Here is a 25,619-nt window from a genome sequence, read left to right as displayed (position 1 = left end):
AAAAAAAAAAAAAAAACCAGGACAGAAAACCTGAAAACCTAAAACCACCGATGAGAGCGCTCTTAAAATAACCCCCCAGCCTTCAACTTTAATTTTGTTCAGATGGAGTTTTCTAAAATGAAACATTTTCTTACAGTACCAACCACCTCTACTCCTCCCCAGAACAGCACAAACTACGATTCTTGCCCAACACTGGAAATCTGGTCTTAACACCGAGCTGCTTGGTCTCACGCCCAAGCTGACGGTGCGAGGCAGCCGCTTGGGACCCCAGATCCCCCTCAGCCCCAAGCCCGGCAGGAGCTGGAGAAACTTCCCGCCGAACCAGATCTGCGGCAGGGAAGAGGCCGCTGCCGCAATGGCTGGCCCCGGGCCCCGGCTGCCCGCCGGCCCGCTCTCCGCCCTGCACGGAAACCTCCGCCGGCGGGGAACCTCCCCGGGGCGGGCTGCAACGACAGCCCCCGGGGCGGCCTGTGTGAGGAGAGGGAGGGACGGGAGCGGGGCGGGGGGTGGCCCGCCGCGCCAGCTCCGGCAACCGCCGCCTCTCTGGAAACTTTCTCCTCAGTGGCCAGCGGCCCTTCCCGCCCCTCACCCGCGGAGCCGGGGCCGGCCGGCACGAAAGGGCTCCCCGCGGGCAGCCGGGGCCGGGGCCGCACCGGCCTGCCCTGCGCCGCGATGGACTCCGGCGGCGGCGAGACCCACGAGCTCAACGGGCTGGCGGAGGGCGCGGAGCCGGCGGTCGACGAGCGGGTAGGGGCCGGGGGCGCTGCCCGCCGGCTGCGGCGTGGCTGGGCGGGAGCGGGCTCGGCTGCCGCGGCGGCCGGACATGGCGGGCGGGAGCGGGGCGTGAGGGGGCGGCGGAGCCCGCCGGGAAGCGGGCCGGGGGAGCGGCGGGTCTCACAGCAGCGGCCAGGCCAGGCGGGGCGTGGGGGGGGGGCCGGGGTCGGCCAGAGCCCGCCTCCGCCCCGGCCGGCTGCGGGTGCCCCCGCGGAGCCCTCCCGCTGAGCCGGGGCGGGAGGAAATGCCGGGAAGGGGATGGTGTGCTGGCTGCTGCCGCGGTCCGGTAACCGGCGCTTCTCGGTTATTTTATTTATTTATTTATTTATTATTTTTAACACGCCTTCCGTTAATTCAGCACTTTTTTTGTAGGGATGCGGCTGCAAGCATCCCGCTTTGTCTCACTTCAAAGATAGGCAAGTGCCACGGGGGGACTGAAAAGGAAATCCTCTTTAGTCCTTGGCACGATGGCCCCTTAGTTCCTACACAGGTCAGCAGAAGGGTCCGCAGGTGTCCTCCCGCTCAGGAATCTCTGCTCGGAGCCCACCGGCACTCTGAACCGGGGGGGTTCTTCCACCCAGGTGACTTGGGAGAGGACGGAAAAGTTACTCGGGGATACCTACACGGGCGATAAGTGAGCACAAAAGTAGGAGGAATGACTTAAAGGGTTGGGCCCGTATGGCTTGATTTTTTCCGTACAGTAATCCAAATAAAAACAAGAAGAGAAATACCCAGCTTTTTACTACTCCTTGTAGTCAAAACAGGACCAGAAGACTTCACTGGAAAGCTTTTCATCCCACATTCTTCTGTTTACACATAAAGGATGTTTTCCAAGCATGCCACTTAGCTGAAAAGCCAGACTGGTAAAAGAGCATCTTTTATGTTGTTTTGGAAAGGACTAGACTCTAAAAAGTAGCTCTTATTCCAACCTAAGGCTCTGCCACATAGCAACAGTTGTACTAAACCACCTTCTATGTCACTGGTAAACCTTTCTGGTTACAGACAGACTGGACTGATTGTGTAGCAGGTCTGTCCTTCCTCCCTCCCTTCCTGACAAGCCCTTGTAGTCGTGAATATCATACCAAGAAGAAAAAATCTGGTTTTAATAAATCCTGGAAAGTACCTAAAGAGAATCAAGGCTGGGATACGCAGGTCAAACTGATGGCCTGAAGGGGCTTCCTTTAAGCCACTGACTTCTCAGCAATTTTCTTTTTTTATTAACATAGAGTTGTGATTGCATCACAAGTACTAGTCGGGGGATTTTTTTTTTTTTTTAACTTGGTCTGCTCCAAGAATTGTTCTGCAACTTTCCTGTTTTACTTCATCTTCATCTGCAAGCAATCATTTTGTTACATCTTTCCCATAGAAACTGCAAGTTCTATGTGAGTGCCATATAAAGAATAAGCAGTGAAACGTATTATTATATTGTATTATACGTACACAGTAGCACTTCAGAGAACTTTACAGACACTTTTTTTCATTTTCTCACCAAAAAAAACCCCAAAAGAAGTATATGGAAGGTAAAGCAGATCAGGACAGATTTCTTAAAAACTAATCTGTGAATAGGAGATAGATACCTTAAAAAATCTGACCAAGTTCACAATTTACACAAACAGAAGAACGCCCCAACTCAGCAGCCAACTAAACCTGGAGAGACCACAAATCCGCAGGTGCCTAAATCTTTGGTATTGGAGTCAAAAGTGCGGAAATGTCTACTTTTAGGGATGCTCGCAGGCATTGCAGCTTGGACCACCCTGTTTTGCTTACTGCCCATCCTAGTGTCTGCCCTCTCCTCAAAATGGATTCTCCTGCACATCTTCAGCAATAGACTGCTACCTTCTCTTGCAGAAGAGCTGACATGAAATGGAGATATAGTTGTCTTACCTTCAAAGCATTCAAAGCACACGAATTTTAAAAAGACTAGTTAAGCCCAGTGTAATTCTGAATGAGTGGTCACATATTGGCTTAATGTGGCTTATTTTAACTCCATCATTAATTTGGATAAATTTTTTCAGCAGCTGTCAAGCTTTTAGAAGCAAGAAATTCCTTGCTTCTAATTCTGGGTTGGTCTGGCACACCTCACTCACTAATGTGAGTAATTACACTTGGCAGAAGTGTCTGGCCACTTGTGCAAAGGATCTGTTTATACACATGCAGCTAGTAACTGTTTTTTCATCTTCCTCTATTTGCTTTCCTTGTTCATGGTCCATATTGAAACAGTCTACATTCACCATGTTGTAAAACCTAGTTTAATGTTTCCAAGATAACAGGAAATGCTAGTTGAAAGAGTTAAAGAACTATGAAAAAGGTGACTAAGAATTGGATAGTAGAAAAGACAGCTCTGGAATAGTTGGCTTCTATTATAGTCATGTTATTACTAAAAATTTATTCAAAATTGTATATTAATTCCTAAGTAATTTTGGGACATGGCAGTTTCTTGGCATCACACTGCAAGTAATAAATTTCAAATTTGTAGGAACTTGAAAGAATTTTACTGCATATAGAATAAAATGACATGTTCTAAAGCATTACTTACATCAAATTGCATTTGGAGTATTTGATATACTCCAAATATTGAAACTATTGGTAATAAGTTTTTGTTTCCTTGTTTTTTAAGTAGCTAGAATAAATAAACAGTGCTTTAACAACACAAAATAGGCAGCCCACAGTCCAATTGTGAGAAACAGTATTATAAGAACAAATCACTGCAATGAGCAGTAGTAGTGCAAGACAGAAAAAAAAAATCATACAGGAGAAAGCTTCTATTTAAATAGCTGTACAAACAAGTTTAAGTTGTTACTTCATTTCACAAAGTTAGTCATCAGGTGTGCTGATTATTTTTAACTCATTTAATGAGTAAAAATATTCTAACTTGGTCCTGGAACCAGTATAGCTTTAGGAAAACAGTGCTGTGCCCTGAACTAACGTGACTCTACTTTTTCCTTTTTTCATACTAACTTTTTAGCTCTCAGGAATCAGCATGGTTGCCACTTTTTTTTTCTTAATGTAGTCATACTGGCATTTTCTGTCTATCTATATTGAAAGTGGCTCTTCTTAAGTATAGGCTTTTAAAGATGCTAGAAAATTGACGCTGTCTATGAAATATGAACACAGGCCGAGTATTTAATTTTTATTTCCTTAAATTGCCTGCAACCATCCTGTCTCTAGATGTGATTGCAGTGTTACACTAGGTTGGTACTTGGATGGACAGATTCCCCCGCCCCCCACCAAAATGGAATTCCTGCGGGAAATGTAACTGATGATTCAGTCCAGATGTAGGGGTTTTTCTCTCTGAATCAGTGCTAAGCTGAATAAGTGATCTAATGTTTTACTGGGGGAAAAGAAATAATATCTTCTGAGGAGGTGTAGAACGGATCTAATAATCCATTACATAACTGATATAGCTTAAAGTATTTTTGCTGGAAGAGTATTTCTTTTCTTGTAGAATATTTTGCCTATTTTATTAGATCAGCGAGATCTCTGAGGCAGAGGGGAAGTCTGATTTCAGAGTGGTCATGTATGGCCCATTTTCAGTATGTAGGTGATGGAGATGTGGGCAGAAATCCCACATCTATGAGGATTATTAAATAATTGTATAAAGTTACTAGTTCAGTTCTGTAACTGTAGGGTTGATCTTAGAAAAAAATAAAAGTAAAGTTCTGAAGTTGTGTTCTCTTTTAGTCCTGTGTTATTCCTTCTATGTCTGATCCTTCTCTTTTTTGATATAACTGGAATTTTTCCTGAACATGAAATTACCACTAAAAGATCTGGAAAAGTTTGCCGTGCAGTGTTTTTCTTAAAGGTTAACACTTAAAAAACTTAGAAAATTACTTTTTAAACAAAAGGGCTTTTTAGCATCTTTTTAGATGATTGAATTAGAAAGACTATTGCAAAACACAGTAAAGAACAGTCTGCTGTAAGATCAGTATGACTCAGCCTTTTATTTACGCAGCCTCATTATTATGTACCATGTTTCTATTGTTTTAAAGTTAGGACTGTCCCTAAACATAAGAATTTAAGGAAGCTTGCTTCATGACGTTACAAACCCAGAGGTCATATTGATCAACAGGCTCGTCCAATCTCATTTTGAATGAAGGCTATTTGGCTATTAAAATGTCTAAAATCTGCCATACAACTCCAGTAATCACTAACCTAAAATAGAAAGTAAACTGTATGCAGAGTTAGAGCAAGCCAAAGATTATGAAGACTGTGTTTCAGAGTAAATGTACTTGAAGGCGAAGATCCTTCTGACAGCTTAAGGAAGGTGTTATTAATCAGAAGCACAACTTGTTTAGGATATATAAATAATAATCAGCATTATTTTCCCAATTAACCCATACAAAACTGTGGTCTCCTCTATTTAGTAATGGCATTCTACCGCATAATGATTTAAAGTTAGAATACCATGAAAGTGTTTAGTGCCAGTACTGTACGAATAATAAGAGATTTGTGTGTTTTCAGAACCCAGGTATGACACTCTGGGCCTGACAAGCAAAACACATTGAGCTCTGGGTCCTGCAGTCCCAGCTGATATTAAGCAGCTGCAATTACAAATTGCAAATCAAAATTAAAGCAACTCAGGCTGTACTTCTGGCTTATACTTTGCAGTTTCTGGTTCTAAGTGCTTATTTGGGAAATTGGAATTTCACCTTGCTAACTGCAAAATACTGGTTTTCTAGTGGGATTCAAAAAGAAAACAGTAACCAGTCTTGTGCTACTGCAAGTATCTGTTAACTTCATTACAAGAACAGTGAATTCAGTCTTCATAACAGATCTGACTCTTAACTTGGAAATGTCAAGATCCTATTGGTTCAGGCAATGCTTGTCTTTTATGTTTTTTGTGGGGCTTTTGTTTTGGCTTTTTTTTAGATTTTCTTAAAACAATCTCTTTAGGGGAACATATATATAGTGGAAGACATTTAAGAACCTGAGTAAAGTACCTAGGAACATACCAAAAGAGAAGGAATGAATCCTAAAAACTTGCACTCAAAATCCAAATGATTTCTTTCCTCCTGAATTCATAGGGCAGAGTGACAGAAACTAACATAACTAAGTTCTAAATCCAAATGCAAAATAGGCATCATTTTCACACGTTTTTTTTTCTCTGTGGATTAGATGACTGGCATGTCAAAAACCCCACCTGTCTTCTCAGGACCGACTAACTGGTACCATTTTGGGAAACTCAGTGAGGTCAAGATGAACAAGAGAAAAAAAATTTACTCTTGGGCCTTCCTTTTTTTCGGTCAGAATTCCAGCACGTTAATTTGACTACTTCAGCAGTCACTAGTGTTTGATAAACACTCTGTTGAACAAACAGCCGCGTAAATTTTGTCACAAGTAGTGATTTAATGCTGTAATAGAAGCAGAAATCCTTACTATAACAAGTTACTGTATTTAGCCAAGATACTTTATTATTTGTTTTCAAATGTTTCCATTTTCAGTGCTGTTTCCTTCCTGTTGAATCACCAGGTGGGTCTTAGACATGATTCATGAAACTCAGCATCTAAGGACATTCACCTCAGTGTCACTTTTATTTATTTTTTAATAAATGTAATTAATAAATCCTTTCTATATTTCAAAGGGACTCAGGTCTTCTGGGCGTAATGGTGAGTTAAAATGGTGAGTGAAGCAAAGCAGCAGCAAAATCTGTACCAACACAGTTGTCAATAAGACTATCCCATACCATTCAATCCTAGTGTGAAGGTTTGGTTTTATAGAAGCAAAAAAGTGCCAGCTTGTGTTGTAGCATCTTAGCTTTATCCTTGCAAACTGCAGTGCTCTGGGCAAGCAAACAGACCCGGCTGCCGTGTGGAGACGTGGAGCGGTGCTGTCTGTGGGGACAGCATCGTGTGACTGTGAAAATAGGCTCTTCCACAGGGGATTCTTCCAGTCACGGACAGAGCAAGAGGGGGAGGCTTTTCACTCCTCTCCTTTTTATAACTGCGTGCAGACTAGCGCGGCAGGTTGTTCTGCTCAGAGGTTGACGCTTTGCAGGCGATGGGAGACCTGAAGGCAGGCTGTTACTGACAGGGAAAGGAAGATACAGCAAGCAGTTCCAGCTACACCTGGCCCTTATGCACACACATGTGAACACACATGCTGTTTTTCCTCAGACTCATTTGGTGACCTCGACTGAAGGGATCAGCTTGTCTGTACTAGGTAATTTGAATATTGAAAGTGTGTAATGAGGTGTTTTGATTACATTGAGACTGAAGCAGGTCACGTGGAATACATACTGTTCTCTTGCCAAGTGACGCCTGCAGGAAAAGCCTTACTTTACATGCATCCTAGAAAATCTCCAGAAGTTTCACTTTCCCTCTCTGCAGGTGATAGCAGCACAGTAAGTGTAGTTTGGTGCTGTGGGCTGGGTGTGTTGCTACATGCTTGGAATCTCCCTGAAACCATAAAGCCACATAACAAAGTTCCCATATAATTTCTGTTGTACATGACTGTCATTATCCTGAGGTTAAGGCAACAGCTCTTCTTTCATTGCCTGTCTATATATTGCTGTATAACACGTAGTCTGGTCTTAAAAACTGCTGCCTTAGTACTGACTGCATTTGTTTCAATACTTTTGGCCGTTGCCTTCAACTTCCTTCCAGAAGGCAAGGCTAATTTGCTTTTTGCTTTGTTTTGTTTTATGGTTTTCCAGCATGAGTCAGGAGGCTCCATTTCTCAATCAGGAGATGGGAAATGATTGTTTCTGGGGCTTTCACGATTACAGATCCTTTTTCCTGGCAGAAGGCAAGATCACAGGCTGAGAAAAAGCTCTGTACAGTAGAACCGACGTTTCAGTTCTCCATATGCCTAGTTCAGATTCTGAATTGGTCTGCTTTCAGGAGTGGTAGCCGAAAGCCTCTTAACAGAGTAGAATGCCATTTTTTAGAATCTAAACGTAGTAAATAGCTGAGCTGTCATTCCAGGAATAAGAAGTTTTGCCTTGGTTTGCCTTAGCAGCACCCTACTTTTAAAAGTCTTCTCCATTTATTGGAGTTCAGAAATTACTCAAAACCCTTGCTTCCACCATAGTTCAAGTGCCATAGCCTGCTATTTCCACCTGCAACTTGACCATACAGAAAATTAGCAAACACCGAGGTCCTAAAAGTGCAGCAGTACATTTCCCCGGGAAAAAGAAAAGATCATATTCTGTTGTTTATGTAGAAACTGTCTTACATCATGTAGTCACAGATGTAACTGAAAGGAAGATGTAGCCCAGACTATTTACTCTTTTGTATAGTTTAAAAAAAAAAAAAGCCATGTCAAACATGATCACACTTCTACATCGAGTGAAAACAAAGAAACCGGTTGTCATGTTTTTACTGCAGTCCCCTTCCATCAGGATTAAGAACAGTCACAGCTACCTGTGTAGTTTTTGCATTATACACTGCAGCCTCGTAGACCCAACAGATACTTCAAAGTCAGTATTTTTGGCAGGAAGGAGTTAATTAGCTACTAAACATAGGAAAAAACTTCCTCTATTATGAACTTATGACAAAATAGATCATATTACTTCTACAGTCTACTGAGAAAAGTTTATTTTAAATTCATGCCCAGAAATTGAATTCTGCTATTACATGCGTAGTTCCCCCTCCCCTCTTACACTGCTAGCATTAGGTAGCCAAGAGCTAAATGTGTGTGTTGGGCTTTTTACTGTACAATAAACAGTGAAAAATGTTAGTCTGGATTTTTCTACTGAATACTGCCAGTGTATATTCCATGCTGCTTTCCATAAGGAAATGAACATCTACACCTGGTTTAGTGCTTCTGGTGGATGGTATACTAGAATTACAGTTATTTTTTCTGAAGCATCCAAATGCTATAGTGGTTTAATGGGGCAGGGGGGTGGGAAGAGGACACTCTCCTTGATGAGAGAAAAGGTGACAAATGTGGGACAGATTCCCCAGCCAAATTGCATTTTTAGATTGTGGGATATAGACAAAACCAAATGAGTGTCGAGTCTTCCTGACTGAAGTCAGTATCCATCTCGGAGCCATTTTCTTCCCGGGACCTTGGTCTCAGTAAAGAAGCTGTCTATGTGAAGCTATGATTATGTGGCTTCCTCCCCTTTGCAGAAAAAAAGTCTGCCACTGCTCCACGACATTTTTCTCTCAGTAAAATATTTAGACTGTGGTTGATTATTACAACGTGTCTGGTGAAAATAGGTCAAGTTCGGTAGCTGAACGCCCTGGAAAAACTGGCGATGTGTTTGCTGTATGCATCAATACCTGCCCTATTTAAAAGGACACTTCTAAGTCTGGACAGCGGCAAACCTGGCTTTGGAGTTGGAAATTCGATAGTTACTAGTGCTACTGAAGAGAGTAATTAGAGGGTGTTTTCTGCATTTGAACTAACCTTCAAAGAGAGACTGTCTTCACAGTATTTTCTGGCAAGTGGGAACACATTTGTGCAGTGAAAAGGTCTCTAAGAAGCAGGTTTAAAGAATTCATCTAGAATAAGCTTACTCATAATGTATTTGTGTATTATTTTTGAAAACAAGTCTAGAAGTAAGAGCAATGAGAGTGACGTTCCTAACCTGTTCAGAGACTGCAGAAAAGAGGGTGACCTACTCTTCCTTCATCTCAGAGTGAGGCATCTAAGCCTAACCAAGTTACCCAAAGCTGCATCTAATCAGCAGAGAAATAGGCAGCCCTGGGAGACGAGCTGTCAAATTCCAAGTTGGGTCACATGAATCGTCATCAGGAAAAACTCATTTTATTCATCCCGCAGGGTTAACTAGCTCTGGTGTTGCCCTGCAGTTGGTTTATATTGCCCTGTTTGTTTGCAGGGGAATTAAAAAAAAATAAAACAACTGCTGATGCAAAAATTGAAAGAAAAGTTTCCTTGTAATTGGGCAGTGCTTGGCAACCACAGATCATATGATATTTAAACAGAAAAACAGTTCACTGTGTATGGATGGACCTGGACAGTGGCATGACGGAGTAAGAAGCAGCAGGGAAAGAGGTCAAGCAAAGCTCGTACAGTGGCCAACTTCCACATAAATACTCAAAATAAGACTCATGAGTAATTAAGGAGCTACGTAGATATGTGTTGACGGAGAGTGAATTTAATAAATATTTGTATTTTTAAGTATGCCTTTCGGAGTAAGTTAGTTGCAACAATTTGTTGTTTGCTTGATTGTTTTGCAGTGGGTTTTCCCTCCCAACTTTTCTCAGTGCAAACTTTTCAGCTTTTTCACTCTTTCCTTTTCTCAGAGTAGAAACATACTGACTGTTTAGACTGATCCTACAAGCTGGAAAAAGTGTATCTGCCAAAGTCCAGTACAGACATTATTTACTGCTCTCTTATCAGATGGAGGACAGTGGTAACAGTGAAAAAGATGCACTGATAGTCTCAGTACCACTACTACTCTATCAGTATGATTACAGAAATCAGTCGATGGGCCAAGTCATCTCTCGCTCACTGCACCAATTAAAAGAGATGTGAATAACCTTTTTCCCCTCTCCCAATTTTAGCGCAGAACGTCACAGTGGTTTCAAAGAAATGGACCTATGAATATCAATCACTACGCAAATAAGAAGAGCGCTGCGGAGAGTATGTTGGATATTGCCCTGCTGATGGCCAATGCCTCCCAACTGAAAGCCGTGATGGAGCAAGGACCTTCTTTTTCCTTCTACATCCCACTTATCATTCTTATCAGCCTGTCGCTGACATTGCAAGTCATGGTGGGAGTGCTCCTGATATTCCTTGGTATGTGGCAACAGCAAGAACCATTGACATATATATATATACACCTATAAGATGGTATATAGACTCTCCTTTTATTTTTAAAAGGCTGTTATATTTGAAAGGCTTTACCTTAGAATTGATTAGGGTTTTCTCTTAAGACCATAGAAATATTGCAACAAAAGGAGTAAGGGCAGCTTTATGTGGAATCTTCAGTTTTGATCAACTTCCTCATACTCATTTGCCCAGATCATGAATATTTTTCGTTACAGAAGGCCTGAGGAGGAAGGAAAATTATGAAATACTGTAAAAGAAACATTAATAGGCCAGCTAGGATCATGCAGCCTGCCCAGTTTCATAATACTGTTTTTGGCAAGACCTGTTACTTAATCTTATGTCTGAAATGTGTTTGTTCTGTGTCAGTCATATCGTAAATAATATTACAAGAATATATTGTGAATGTAGAACTCTCAAACAGTAGTGGAAGTTGAAATGTCCATCTTCATGTTGGTATGGCATATTGTCTTCAGTTTGTGTTTCTGCAATCAAATCAAAGGTTTGATAGCAAAAGCTTGACAATAATGAAAAAAACCCCTTAGTTTTAGATTTATGAAATTATTCAAAGCATCCTAAATCTCTAGGTGGGGAGTGGTAGAAAGGTACTTCTTATTGTTAATTTTCAAACCTGTGTTAAACTGAAATTAAAGCTAAAAAGAAAAATAGGCTAGTTGGAGCAAGATTTCAACGTAAGAACTTACCTCATCTATTATCCACATACTATGACTTCAGTCAAAACATTTGAAGTTATGTAGAATGTGAAAACACAGTCCAGGTAGCATCCTGGGACTACAAATAGATTGTCTTGAATTCTGCTTATCACTAGGGAAACCTTTTCTACTTTCTACCAAAGAAATGTGATGTGATACATTTGATGTATGCTAGAAATCATTTCAAGAGAATGAGCTCAGACAGGAGTTGTGTTAGTGCATGCTTTGGACACATTTAATGAGACAGCTGTAGAATTAGTTCCCTGCTCCCCGCCTCCCCCGCTCCCCCGCTTTCTGTCTTAATTGTTGAATTACAGACCTTCATATTCCTAGAAGTTCAATGCAGCATCTTTGCTGTTCTCAAAAGTAGAGGTTCTACTATTCAGTATTAATAGGCACAATGCTATGAGGCACAAGAACCAGTACTTATCACTAAAAATTAGGTATTTTAAGTTAGTATTGCTAGATTAGTAGCACACATATGTCCTACACCCTCTGCCTTATACTGTAAGGCAGAATATTGATCTAAGTAGCTATAGAACCAGGCTCATTTCTAAAACAGTATCATCACTAAGTGAGCATGAATTACCCAAAAAAGCCCAACTAAAAGTCCACAGAGTGTGGAGAGACAGCACTCTTCTGGAAATCTGAGTTTTCTGTTTTGACCTGAAACAAGTCTTCAGTACTTTTGTTTGCTAACTTAACCTACTGTGATATTTTCCCCCATGCTTTTGCAAGGCAAAATGCAAAAAAGAATCCAGTGGCACTTTGCAAAGTTGCTGAAAACCTGTGACATTCATTAGCAGCACCCAAAACCCTAGACCATAACTTTGGAGAGTCAATCAAAGATACATGTGGAAATCAGAGGGAATGTTTAGGTTTCAGCATCAGTTGAACGCTGTTATTGACTGAGATAAATGATGCCTTCACTGGTACGAAACAGCTAAGGATCACTTGTTTTGTTAGTGATATATGATCATTTATTCTCATAACTTTTTTCAAATCTTTCCCTTTAAATTAATGGGTACCATATGACAGACCTTACACAGAGTTCACACATGGCATTTACTAAGTTATCGGTGCCACCTTTGGCATCTTTGCTAGTCTTTCAATGTTCCATTTTTTAGCACAACTGAAAAAACTGTTCAAGGAGGAAGTTCCAAGGAAACCAGGATATATAAGGCTTGTAATATTGATACGCAGCTGACGCAGCTTTTTTCTTTCTTATAAAAGAGACAGAATACAGCTGTGTCTGCATTTGGTGGAGTTCGTACAAGAGCAAAATCCAGGTCCTGGCTCAGAGGAGATTCCAAAGTTGGGCCGAGGTAGCGTTCACAGACCACTTACTTAGCAAACAGTGAGATTCATCAGGGGTTCAGCCTGCACTCTGCAGTCAGCAGTGGCTGTAGGTTTAGCCTACTGAGGAAGACAAAGCCCTCAGCCTATAGCGGTATGCTGTTGGAGCAATGATGTCGTGCTGAGCTCAGAAGTACTGAAGATAGGAAACAGGACATGAAGGCTCAAGGATACAGGCACCATAGCAAGAACTTGCTTTTCACAATGTGTATTTGGTAGTTTTGGCCTGCAGGAACAGTTTGTCTTTCTGTCCAGCCACAAAATTCTGCCTTTTAGAAGCTCTCACAAGTCCAAACAAAAGTCTGTGCAACCATCCAGTTTCTTTCCTTGAGACAGAGGTTTATCCCAGGAGCTACCCATTCTCACAGTTCTCTACTAGGGATTAAAAGATTTTCCTCCTTCAAAAGAGCCTTTCACAAAAACATTTTGAAAAATGTTCAGCAAACTTGTCCTTGAAAGTGATTTGGTAATCTTAACTTTTTGGAAGAAAAGCGAAGAATGTCTTGAAATAGTTTAAGTGGCATGAAATCATAGTAATCTAATCCCACTATAATAAAATACTTAAAGAATAACTGTTCTTAAGAATATTTTCACAAACACCCTCATCTTAATTACTATAATCACAAAGATAGGATTACTGCAATTCTACTTCAAAATTTAGAGCACCGCCTAAACTGACAAGCAATAGTTGTCTTCTCTGACCCTTATTTGGACAGGGGACAGCTCTGAAAGTGTCAGTTCTCCTTTGAGCATGATTTCTTTTAACTCACAAAACATGTGAGGCCATTATTGCCTTTTCTTTTTTAAATCAACCACCTGAAATGCTTTTCTTCCATACTTCAGGATTAATTACTCCATTTCATTTATTCCGCTTCATTCACATGACAGTACTAGAGTCCTTCCAGGTACTGCTGGGATGCAAGCATCCACATAGCTCCAGATGCTTTACAGACATGTATAAACTCATTTTCAGGGTTAAGTACTGCTGAGCTTAAATTATTTCTTGCCTACACAGGTGTGCAGTAGCTTAAGCTTTTCAGATGATTCCCCCACGCTGTTCTTCAGTGCTTTTGACTGGCCTGTGATGTTTGACTATACTGCTTTAGCAAACAGGACTTGAACAGGCGCCCAGAATTCTTTGAAACCAAAACAGCATTAGACTTCCTAATTAGGGACACCAAGTGAACCTGGCTTTTAATACTTCAGCATCATGAGTGTTTGCGACCACTTCTACTTAACTGCTTCAACAAGCAAGCGAGTCTTGGTTCTGTGGTTAAGTTCTGCAGTGTTGACAGGGTCATTATGTTAAAAGTGTGTAACAAAGTTTACCTCATGCAGTACAGTTGTAAGCTACACACCTATGTATGTGCCTATCAGAAGGAGCTCAAAGTTTTATTTATGTTGGTGTAAAACCTTGTCAGGTATGAACTTTCTTTCACATGTCCTGTACATGCACACGCAAGCTCCAGTGGTCTACACGTTTAAGAATTAGGAGTCTTAACAGACAAAAACCATTCTCAGAACACACTCCAGAATTCATCGGCGCTCATTCCACCAGCATCAAACAAATTCAGCAGAGGGTCTGAGTTGCAGACCCCTCACTGCAAAAGAACAGACAGAGGAAAATCTTGGGTTTCCACATGATGCCAGGCAAGTGCCCTCAGACTTCTTACTGTCCTGTACAAGCACAGGCTTTACCCTATCATCAAGTCTATTATCAGTCCAATGTAACTCATTTATATGTTTTCACAAGGCCTGGAATCAAAGCTTAAACTAAATTAATACTATCATCTCCCTTGTGTGTTCCTCCCTCACTCCCTATAGCAGTTCAACCAAAGAACTGGAAGAAACAAAAGAAAATGTTTACACAGCTGATGCTCTCTGTAAAAAGAACTTGCAGCTACACTGCTTTGAAATCTTCCTCTGTTTAACAGATATAATGCCCTTGCTTTCTAAAAGCAGAATCAGTGCAAAAGCAGGGAGTACAGCTGGGGAAGGGCACCAGTACAAAAACCAGTCCAGCACTGGTAAAGAGATTGGGCTGCCTGCAAAGAACCCGTAGCATTTTAACTGTTGGAAATTTAACTTCATTCCACCCTGTCAGGGCTTCAAGCTTCATGTCATCAAGACTGAAATAATTTTTAAATGCTTAAAATCTGCAACAAAACTAGATTTCAAAAGATCAAGAACTCAGAAGATTTCTAGTAATGTTTGTGTATCCATTACTTCCCATGTGCATCCGCAGAGATTAGATGCTAGTAACTGGAAGTTAATAGGCTCCTTGTGGTTAAAGATCTTCTCCTTAGCACTTTTGCTGACACTGCAGAATCTTATTTCCCTTTTGAGTATGACTGATGCAAATAGCTCAGTGTAAGAGAAATTCTTGAACCACATGAGTAGTGAAGACTTTTATTCTGGATTTTGAAATATACATATAATTAAATATTTTTTCCTTTCTCTTTGAAGTAAAATATGACCTTAACAACCCTGCAAAACATGGAAAGCTGGATTTCCTCAACAACCTTGCAACTGGACTAGTATTCATTATAGTAGTTGTGAATATTTTTATCACTGCCTTTGGAGTGCAGAAGCCGTTTGCTGAGTCAGCATCAAGACAGTAAGTACAAGGTGAGTGTGGTCTCTGCACCCTAAGGTGGTAGGGCGTAGCATACAAGAATGCAGTGCACACTAGGGCATAGCTTTAAAAATAGCCACAAGCTTATCTATACAGTTCTAGCCTTCACAAACAAAGGATTTTACTTCAGTCTACTGCAAAAGCCGAAGCGACTAGGAACTGCTAAGTTATTACAGTGTATTTGTAAATGTAGGAGTGCAAAAGTTGATGACGGCATCTAACTTTGTCAGGGGCCCCTTGCATGTGTCACGCACGGGAAGTGTAAAGGGTGTCCTTCTGGCTTAGCCACTCCTTTTCCACATTGCTGACTAAACCAAGAAGAGAAATAATATTGTTTTGCTTCCTCCAAATGCCTCTTCTTTTTTTAAGAAAGGTTTCAAGTATACTACATCCAGTCTGTTATGAACACTGAAGACTTAATCTTTATCCAAGTAACTAGGGCTATTAAGTCCAACATATAATACTACACATCATTGGAGCCCTTCAGATCCTATGCAGATAGTGTGGCTTTTCTGTCCTCCCAAGCTGCAGGGCTTTTGCTTTGTGGGAGACTCAGCCTGCAAAGATGTGCAGTATCACTTTACATGATACATGCGGTCATTTAGAACAATATTGTTTGCTCTACCTGCATTTTAATGTTTGTTATTTACTTATACAGAAGGATAAATATAGGAATTGTGGGAATCAAAATGGGTATCCTCCTAGCATCATAGCTATGCTGAACAATTTGGGGGAAGATAAACCTAAATTGTAGGCTTATAGCCCTAGAAGCACTATATAGTCCAACATCTGCCTTTAAAATAGCACTGCTAAGTCTGTGTGTGCCAACATTGCTCTGCTCTTTATCTTCCAATTCTCAAATGACGTTCAGAAGACCTGCTGAAGAAGGAATCACTTGACTTTCCTGGCAAGCCATGGTACACTGGCTACAAGGCAGACAGCCCATACATATAACATTATCAGTTTGAGTTAACTTCTAGATGAAACCCTTTCTCCATGAAAAAGAAGATACAAGGCCTTTAAACCCCTAATCTGAAGATGCATGGTGCAGCAGAAATCTGTAACAAGAATGGAAAACAGACTAAAATTTACCAGGACTCTAAACAGCATGGGGGGAAATCAGTGCAACAAATTACTAGGAAGATGAAGAATGAAATTATTTTGGGGTGTGGGCGGAATCATCTGCTTTAACCAAAACCTGTGAAATTCTGGCAGTGAAACAAGATAGTTTTATTGTATTTTCTGGCCACAGTCTCTACAAATAAACTAATAAATATGTAATTTTAGCAGCAAAGAGCACATAGATTATCTGAGATATTATCAGAATTATAGGTAGAATGTCCATCTCAGTAGTACATACTAAAAAAATACTGAAACACTAACCACAAAATTGCACTGGCAAAGCCAAGAGAACTGAATGAAGGACTACTGGAATTTTAGCTGTCTTCACAGGAACAAACATGCACAATAGCCAGGAACAGAGGCAGAGACAAGAATCTGAAACAGGCATCAAGAAATTAAAATAATGGACAAGGTGGCATACCAGAATCCCGACCGTGCCTCTTTTTGATACAGTGAAAGAAAAACTCAAGAGGGAAGAGAGGAGAAGCAGGTTTTGCTTATCACACTGATGTATGCTGAGTAGAGAGGAAGATGAGTTGACAATCCAGTCCCAAGCCAGTTAGTGCCTAATATAATGGTATATTGAGAAGTCAGCTAATATCCAGAAGGTAGGTATGACACACCGTGCCTTACCAGGATACTGCAGTGATGGGTGAGCTCACCCACATTTCATCCGCTATTTCTCTACTAGTACCACATTCTCTAATGAGGTGCCTTACTGATTCTCCCCAGTACCAGTGCCAGCTCTGCTCCCTTTTTGATCTCTCACTGGCTTTTAGGAAATGCTGCTTCTGCAGCATTTCCCAAAGACAATTGCTGTATTTTTCTACAGCAGAACTCAATACTGAAGTGCTTTGGACAGCACTAACATGCCAGGCTGGCTTCTGAACATTACTGTGCATTAGCTCTTTAAACACGTGAAGTGCATCCCCCTGCAAATTTCTCCCACCTGTCCATGGACTTTGTCTACTTTCCCCTTCCTTCCCACATGTATGTGGCTAAGTCTTACGGAAACATCAGTGGTTTTGTGCAATGTCTTACTGCTTAGCTGACATCATCTGGCAAGAAGGGGCTCTTCACAGCATTATTCCTTCTGTCCTCCATAAACTGTCAACCCAAAGGGCTTTGTGGCTTAATTATGACTGGGATTGTGGAATCCCTAGTGAGAAAGCTAGGTCTTAAATGAGAAACCATTTCACATATAACTTTTCTGAGATCATCATGAAGGCATGAAACACTGTTCTGCCTTGTGGATGGTACTAGCTCATACAGCTCCATATCATATATCACATACAGCTATGCACAGGCACAGTATTTGCTCACATACATAAACATGATTGGTATCTACTGCTGAAATTGTTTTAATAAACTTGCAGTGCCTCAGTAAAGGAGAAACAGTAGCTGGTTTATGTAACCTCAGGTAGGGGCAAGACCAAAGGGTGTTTAAAGCAAGTTTACATCCGTACTAAACCAGCAGCTGTGTGATCCTGCCTTCGTGCTTCTCACACATGCAGTTTCCTAATAAAACGGCCAAATGTGGTGTCTGGGACCTGTGTCTTTTTGCTCCAGACTTCTTAAATGTGGAAGTTCTTTGTTGCTTTGGAACATTACATCTGTTGTTTGCTCATTTGTACATTGCCCTTGCTAAAAACATCTGGTCATCTGAATGTAACTTGGAAAATAAGTCTTTTTCAATCTGCTGCCACAACCTCCTCAAAGCCCTGAGAGACGTGAGTGGCCACCATTTTCTGGCTTTACTTTTACTATTATGGACACTTTTCCAAAAAAAACTTAATTCGCCCTTTAAGGCAAACTTGTCATTTACTGTAATTCCTGTTTAACTAACATCTTGATATCTTTGTTTTGTATTTCAGAGACCTGAATCATTCATTCTAGATGCCATTTGTACTTGAGCCAGTTACACTTGGACACAGCGGGGAAAAAAAGATAATCTGAAGAAGCTGGACATACCGAGCAGCTTTCTCAAGTTTCCAACAACCAACACATTTGTGTACTTAAGTTTTCCCATGTGTTAATATTTAAACTCTTTGGCATCTAAGGAAAGGTTGATTTTGATCCAAGGACATCGTTTTTCTGCAATATTGGCGTTTCAATTTCTGTAGAAACTCATTGTTTTTCAGAGAAGTGGCATAAGCTCATCAAACAAGGTAAAAGCAACCCGTGGCACTTCACAGGACTTCCCATTTTCCATGCCTTTTGTTTTTGTGGCAATTTGTCATTTCCACCATGGTAAGAAATGGCAGGCCTTCGGTTCTGGCGTGGTCACATTGTCCTTTGTTTCACTCGCTTGGCACCAAACCTATGTACTCCAAAGCGCAGCAGTGGTCGTTCTTTGCAGTGCGCAAAGGGAGCTGTGCCTTGTTTTCTTTTTTGTCCACTCTAGCTAAACCAAAGATGAGACAAACAGAAACAGCGGGCTATCTTTTGTCCAGTTTTGCTCACAGGTACTCATTTGTCCTGTTTCTTCATCTCTGGACCACACTTAAAATTTCCTCTCCTTTGTGCCCAGACACAAAAATAACCTAATTGCTAATAGTTTCTTACTATTAACTGCTATACTTTGTATTCTGTGGGTTTTAATATATTTCTGGAAACCCTGTTAGAAGCGCTACCTTTTCTAGGCCGAACTGGAAAACTAGAGGATACAGGGTGAACTTTACCTGCTAAACTGGTACCGAGTGCCTGTCAGCAATTCAAGTAGCAAATTGAAAGAAGTTCATCCCTCTATAACTTACTTTTCCCTCTTCTCTTCCCAAGATTGATTGCTGCAGTTGTGTTACTCTTATGAGTTTATGGCTAAAAGCATAAGTAATTTTTTAATTTTTATTTTTAAACATATATAGAGAGATATTTATATCTTCTAGGTTATTACCTGCTGGCTCAGGGACTGACACTTTTTCTAAATACAGTATTGCTAGTAATGGTGTAGGTTATAAAAATTTCTGCAACAAAAACATTTCAGTCATTTTATTTCCGAAGTACGACATCTGCAATCAGAAAAATCCTAGTTTTCTAGATTGTGCTTACTTGTAGATGCAGATTTGTACTAATACATTTCCTTACCGTTAATTTTTAAATGTTCCCTTGCACATGTTAATAGAAGTTTGACTTCCATGTGTTTCATCTCATTTACAGTTTTTATTGATCACATTTCTTGTTAGTTATGTCTCAAGGCCCATCGATGTACCATATCTTCATTTACATGTTCTGTAGAATTACTAACAGAAAACAAATCAGAAACTTGTGTGATTAGTAATGGAATAGACACTCTTTTTCATTTTTTAATTCATCTTTTGTTGCTTCATTTCCAACTTCACATGTATTTAACCAGTATCTACCAAGCAATGGTTTTAATTGTGCGTGTTGTACTAATTTAAACGTAGCTCAGAACAAGTTCTGAATGAAGCACTCAGGACAATTTTCCTTATTTTTTACAAACCAGCGAACTGTTGAAGGACTATTCATACATGTGCTATCACAGTTTCAATGCTGTAGTGTGGTGAATTGACTGGCCAAATAGCAGTGCTGAAAACCTTAAAAACCTTTCTTTCGGAGAAAATAGGCAACTATAAGCAGAGCCCTTCCAAGCATCAAATTTATCTGTGGCTCAACATTGGGCAGTAATTTTGATAAGATCCTTGAATGTACCACCTTTGTTACCTTCACCTTTTTACTCACTGGAATATTTGCCCATCTGTGCATCTGGTTCAGTCTGGAGGGGCTCTCAAGAGGCACCAACCTCTCTTCTGTACAGGAAACTGTACCTAAGCTAGGTGTCTGAAGTAGTTGCTTTGTATCATCCTAAATACATAACCTGTCCAAAAGATAGTTACTTTTAACTTAGTTATGAATATTAGATATTTTTCATTGCCAGATTTGCATCTCTAGTTTTTTTAGCAAGACATTAAAATAAGAAGAAATGTGTTTCTGGCACTTTGCTAATCCACTCACTTTTTGGCTTGTCCTTAATACCCTAAAGGCAAATGCAAACAGATGCCCAGGCTGTACTGATGTTTACCATCTTTACACTTGGTGGTGATTTGGCCCAGTTTTGAATGTAGCTTTCCGCTCCTGTGCTACTTATTGCCATGGCCCTCTCTTATGAGCATGATCATGTTTGTCTTGCACTGAAACAGCAGTCAGAGGGGGGTGCAGTACAGACATACCAGGTCTTTTCCCATTTTATTCCCTTTTTTATTGGAGCATAATTTTTGAGGTCACTCAAGCAAACAAGCTGTTACAGCAGGTTTCTCCTGAAAAACATAATAGCTGTTCTTATAGCATCTTTGCTGCTAAGCTGTTGTCCAACAGAAACTACCAAGGCTTGTATATCCCATCTCCCAGCAGCTTGTGGAACTAACTGGATCCAGCGCCGTAGAGCAGGGAACAGTCACGAGGCAATGACTTGTCAACTACGGATTCCAATGGACTTTGTAAGACACAGGTTTTGGGACATACAGAAGGGAAAGAAAAAATACTTCAAGCTTGAACTCATTGTTGGGTGCCAAGAGCTGGCTGTGGAGATCAGCATTAAGGGGGTACATGTCTGTTCACTTGAAGTCTGCCAGAGCCGGGCAGAACAAAACAAGAACAACGGAACAACAACAAAAAACTGTCATGAATCCTTCTGCCTCCTGAGCTCCTGAAAGTGTGGCTGAAGCATCACAACAGAGATACTTGCAACTTCAGAGGGCCTGGTCTCTTCTTTTGGTTCTAAATACATGAAAACCTGATCTGAAAGCCATCCATCTGACTACGAGACTGTACTGGGCATCAGGAGGGTTCAACTTGCAACTGGATGTCTTTTTTTAAATAAAAAGGATGCTGGTTTATTACCATGTCTTTTAAGGTGATTAAGTAAGATTTGCAAAACATCCTCAAACACGCAATCCGTGTTTCAAGTCTCTGAAGTCTTCAGAGATCATGTATTTTTTAGCAGACAAAGGCATCTGCAAGTTGGTTTCGAGTATAAATAATTTAATCACATGATTATTATTCTTTTAAGTCAGGTGCTTATTTAAAATCCTAGCAAATATATCCTAGGGGCAGCAAACAAATGCCTGGGTTTAAATAGTTCTTTGGTTTGCTGTGCTTCTCCAGCATTCTTGGTTGTAGGCAAACATTTCACTTAAAAAGAGGTCATCAATAATGAAGCGAGATGAATTTTTACAGGCTGTCTCGGGAAACGGTTCATGCCAGGTCATCCGTTTACTTCTGTTTCATAAGCTTCTGAGCAGAGTAAGAATTACACATGCTGCTCTGGTCATTCTCATTAGTCCCTTCAGCATCTAGGACTGCCTGGTTTGAAATTTTTGGTGTAGCTGTACTTACTGAAGCAGGTGACAACAACTATATTTACTGGAACTGACTTTTAAGTATTTGTCTTCTAAACCAGGTCACTGCTGAAGCTTATTCTGGAGCTGACTATTACATAAAATGGGCTGAACTAGAAAGCAGAATCCTGGTTACTGTTTTCCCCTCAACTATCATTTGTAAGGTTTTGGTCACTCGTTTTAATTTATTCTAACAAATGCTTTATCCTGTGTTCTGGCACATCTTCCCACAAGTTGCACTGAGCCCTGCCAACCATGCTTTAGTGTAGGTACTAGATGACTGGGGCACACTGCCCTGTACCAGAGGTGCTGGTGTGCTGTGCTCATCTCCTTGGACCAGGGCACGGGCTTGTTACTTTCTGTTACCCTAAAAGCTTGGATGCTCTTTTGGTATTAGAGGAAGAAGAAACGTGATAATCTCGATCATTCAAATATGTACAAAAGAGTTCTCAGAAATGAGTGACAGAATCCAAATGCTAAGCTCTGCTTATTTTCTAGCTTACCAAAGGTGTTGCCATTGTAAGTTTTATCTGGTTCAGGAAATGCTACATGTGGTACCAATTTATGCACTGTTTTACAGTTTGTTTTCAAACCCCCCCCCAAAAAAAACAATGATGTCAAAAGCTGGTCCTTGTTCTACAATATAATTTTGTCAAACCACAGGAGAACTGGCTCTACTGAAAGTGTGTTTACTTACTGCAGGGCAGTAGGAACACAGAAGAAAACTGATGATACATTTTCATATGTATGAACTCGTATCTTTGATAACCTGCACATTTAAAGAAAAATAGTTCATCAGTTCTGCCGTAAGGTTAGAGGCAGCATCGGGCATACAGAAGTACTGAGACCGAAAAGAAGCAGGCTTGCTATCTCCTTAGTTGTTTGCATACAAGAAAAAGCCACATTGCTGCTAAATGACAGTGTTTTGCTTTTAAAGAAATGATTTGCAGGTCATATACATAAGTACAATATCCCAATGTGGGAGATGGAGCCTCCCATCTTTGCATGGCCATCCCCACAAACACTACACTTCCGTTGTTAAGAAATTATAATAAACCAAGACCTTCTGAATACTCCCAGCAGTTTTGCTACGCTGTCTGTAGGGAAATGATCTAGCAGAGCAGAAGCACTCCTGTTTAGTGCTTCAGACAACACATTCAGTATTATCACTATTAAACCAATATCCAGGAAAGCATACTGCAAAAGAATAGTGTAGATACCACATTTCCCTTAGAATAAGTCAGGAAACAACTGGTACCCCAGATATCACCAGATGGTAGCTCTTTGTAAATTACTTTTTTCCTAGTAGAAATGAACATGGCTAACATCACTTAAACATACACAAATTTAATGACCTTAAAGTGAAGTTCATGCATTGCAAAGACCACACCACCAGTATGTTCAGATGCAGATTTTGCCCCAAGGAACTACCCTAGAGGACAGTATGTATCTTGGAAGAAACCTCCCACAGTGATGGGAAATGAGATGATGTTCTCCTTTATGAAATAACATTTCAGCACGTCATTTTGATTTTAGCAGCTTTCACATACAACAGCGCAAGACACCATGGTCAAAAGTCTTGAAAAGTAAAAGCAAACTGTCTCAGGACTACTACTCAGCTTGAGCTAACTACCCACTTGGAAGCATGCAACGGAGAAGAAAGTTTGCCATGCCCCATATTCCCACCGCCTTTATCTCAGAAAGCTACACGTCTGAGGAGCAGGCTGTCTTTTTCCCCTGGAAAAAGGAGAGGTTGCTGCTTTACAGCTGAAATATTTAAGGAGCAGGAGAGGAGCCCATTCACCCTGGTGTCATGTGGGGGTCTTGCTGCAGCCTTTTAATGGTTGCAGGTGATCCACAAGGCTGGACCAGAGTCAAAAGCTAAGCCAAGACATTACTAGAGCAAGAAATAAATTAAAATAAATGAGAGAAAGCATTTGAGGAAGAGATAAATAACTGCATGGCCACAGCAGACTCTTAGAGGAGGTTTTTCATCAGAGGCTGGGTTAAGTCCAAACACTGCAGGGGTGATGTGCCAGCTGTACCCAGTGTTTTACCCTTAACCCTACCGTCATTTATTCGTATCCTTACATTTGAACACATTCAACAGCAGCAGGAGAGCAGAGGGGGCAGGAGCATGGGCAGAGGTAATTAATAGAAATGTGTAGACATGGCACTTAGGGACATGGTTTAGTGGTGGACTTGGCTGTGTTGTTAGGTTTATGGTTGGACTTGATGATCTTAAAGGTCTTTTCCAACCTAAATGATTCTATGATTCTGTGGAACACTCACACTGTTAGCAGGTGGCTCTTGGCTGTGTCAGGGAGCAAACACTGGCCATGTTAGGTACATACACAGCAAAAAGACTGACATGAATAAATGTGGTGTTTCAAGGCTTCTTCTGCAAGGAGGAATTTCACATTTTCACACTGATTGAATGCTTTACTCTGTATTAAATGCACATGCTCAACCTCGGCCCCACTTTTCTAATGGCCCTTGGCTGTGACATTGGAAGCATTGCCTACCTGTCATTGCAGGATACATTATGATAAATAGTGGAAGACACAGAAAACAATCTTTTCAAGAATAATATCTAACCAATTATTATCCAAAGGTGGTGACAAAAAAATTACCTTGCCTGTTATTAGATGAAATGAATTATTTTGAACTCACTTTCCTCTTCTCCACAGTTTATTGAAGTGAAGAACTGTTTTCATGGTTATTCCCACCCCCGCCCCCTCCCAGATTATTTAATAACGAGAACTATTTAATAACCTAGCTGCCTTCCCAAAGAGAGTGCCACAGTTCCCCAACTGGGAACAGAGATTTCCCAATGCCTGCTCATCAGGCAAGTTGGGCTTTGTCAGAAACGGAAACAGCAAAAACTCTGGTTACTTTTTCTTCCAGCCTCCTTCACGATGCTTTCCACTCGCCCTCCTCTGCTTACCAATCTTCCAGCTCAGAGGTAGCCCCAACCCCCTTTCTACAGTACAGGTTTTAATTAGTTTGGGGGTGAGTGATAAATCTGGTGCCATGGTACAAAGAGCCACACCAGGACTCCTGAAACATTGCCAACCATTTTCACTGGTGCCAAAAATATTTGAGAATAAATAGTTTCATCACCACCCAACATTACCCCAGTTTCCTGGCATCGAGGATGAAAATAATTTAAAGCGTTGGAAAGGCCTTATGTTTTACATTTGTGTTGGACTTGTGGAAGCTATGAAGGGGGACAGCTATGTGTCTTTACCCTGAGACAGGATTAATTTTTTTCTGTGTCAGAAAATATGATTCATCAAGCATGCCAGGGAGAGGCATTGTTCAGGAAAGAAATGACTGTATTTCCCCTCGGGCCTCTCCATCGCTCGTGGACATTCAAATTCTGGGAACATGACTAAACAAAATCAAACTGTATGAAGTGCACTAAGTGGAGCAGTGTGAGCGCAAGCCACAACGGGCCTGTGTTGGTCAGTATTCTCCTTCACACTCTAAAAGCTCTTTTTTCTCCATGCTGATAAAAACCCAGGTTTGAAAGCCCTGCATCCCACAGCCACCCTGGTAGGTGTCATCACAACATCTCGAAGGGACCACGGTTATCAAATAGCGATGCCGGCATCTTTAAACTGTTACTATTTTGTTTAATTTGCACGTCCCCTTCACTTGCACAGACAGGGTGTGATGGAATAATGAGTCTTCTCGTTTCTGTTTCCAGAGTCAGGACCAGCCTAGACTCATCCAGGGCTGAATTTCATCCAGCTCTGAATGAGGAATTTCTTTCCTACTTGTTTGTTTTCTTAACAACTCCGTGCTAGTCAAGACAAGTTTCACCTGTGCCCCACAGTGGTCCCTCCCTGGGAATACCCTGAAAGATGCCTTTGCAACTCTCATAGAAAACTGCTATCATCTAAATTATTATCATTAATAATA

General features: G+C 40.9%; 2 protein-coding genes across 17 annotated transcripts in view; one reads left to right on the top strand and one right to left on the bottom strand.

The window, feature by feature from the left end:
• CARD19 (caspase recruitment domain family member 19) overlaps positions 1–25,619 on the bottom strand; it is a 101,798-nt gene that overhangs the window by 47,377 nt on the left and 28,802 nt on the right. For 2 of the 12 annotated variants that reach the window (XM_052777919.1, XM_052777925.1), the window contains one exon: positions 6,624–7,831. The exons of 9 other annotated variants lie outside the window; for them this stretch is intronic. In XM_052777919.1, the coding sequence (XP_052633879.1) occupies positions 7,776–7,831 (56 nt within the window). In that variant the 3' untranslated portion in view covers positions 6,624–7,775. Of the gene's footprint in view, positions 1–6,623; positions 7,832–10,563; positions 10,736–25,619 lie in introns of those variants that run through there. One more of the 12 variants, XM_052777924.1, reaches the window with a different exon arrangement.
• Positions 504–22,729, top strand: NINJ1 (ninjurin 1). Of its 5 annotated transcripts, none has more exons than XR_008233598.1 (5): positions 504–747; positions 10,248–10,482; positions 15,048–15,198; positions 18,213–18,506; positions 19,117–22,729. XR_008233598.1 is itself a non-coding variant. In XM_052777938.1 (4 exons), the coding sequence occupies exons 1-4, from the start codon at positions 673–675 to the stop codon at positions 18,232–18,234; spliced, it is 483 nt and encodes a 160-aa protein (XP_052633898.1). In that variant the 5' UTR covers positions 504–672; the 3' UTR covers positions 18,235–22,729. The 5 variants fall into 5 exon arrangements, 3 of the variants coding, with proteins under 3 accessions (XP_052633898.1, XP_052633900.1, XP_052633899.1); XR_008233599.1 differs by adding an exon at positions 16,792–16,946 and having other exon boundaries at positions 505–747; positions 15,048–15,209; positions 18,213–22,729; XM_052777938.1 differs by having other exon boundaries at positions 18,213–22,729.

Source organism: Harpia harpyja, chromosome Z (assembly GCF_026419915.1).
Source record: "Harpia harpyja isolate bHarHar1 chromosome Z, bHarHar1 primary haplotype, whole genome shotgun sequence".
NCBI classification, from domain to species: domain Eukaryota; kingdom Metazoa; phylum Chordata; class Aves; order Accipitriformes; family Accipitridae; genus Harpia; species Harpia harpyja.
Note: the sequence above shows the minus strand (reverse complement) of the source record. Positions and strands in the feature narration are given on the sequence as shown.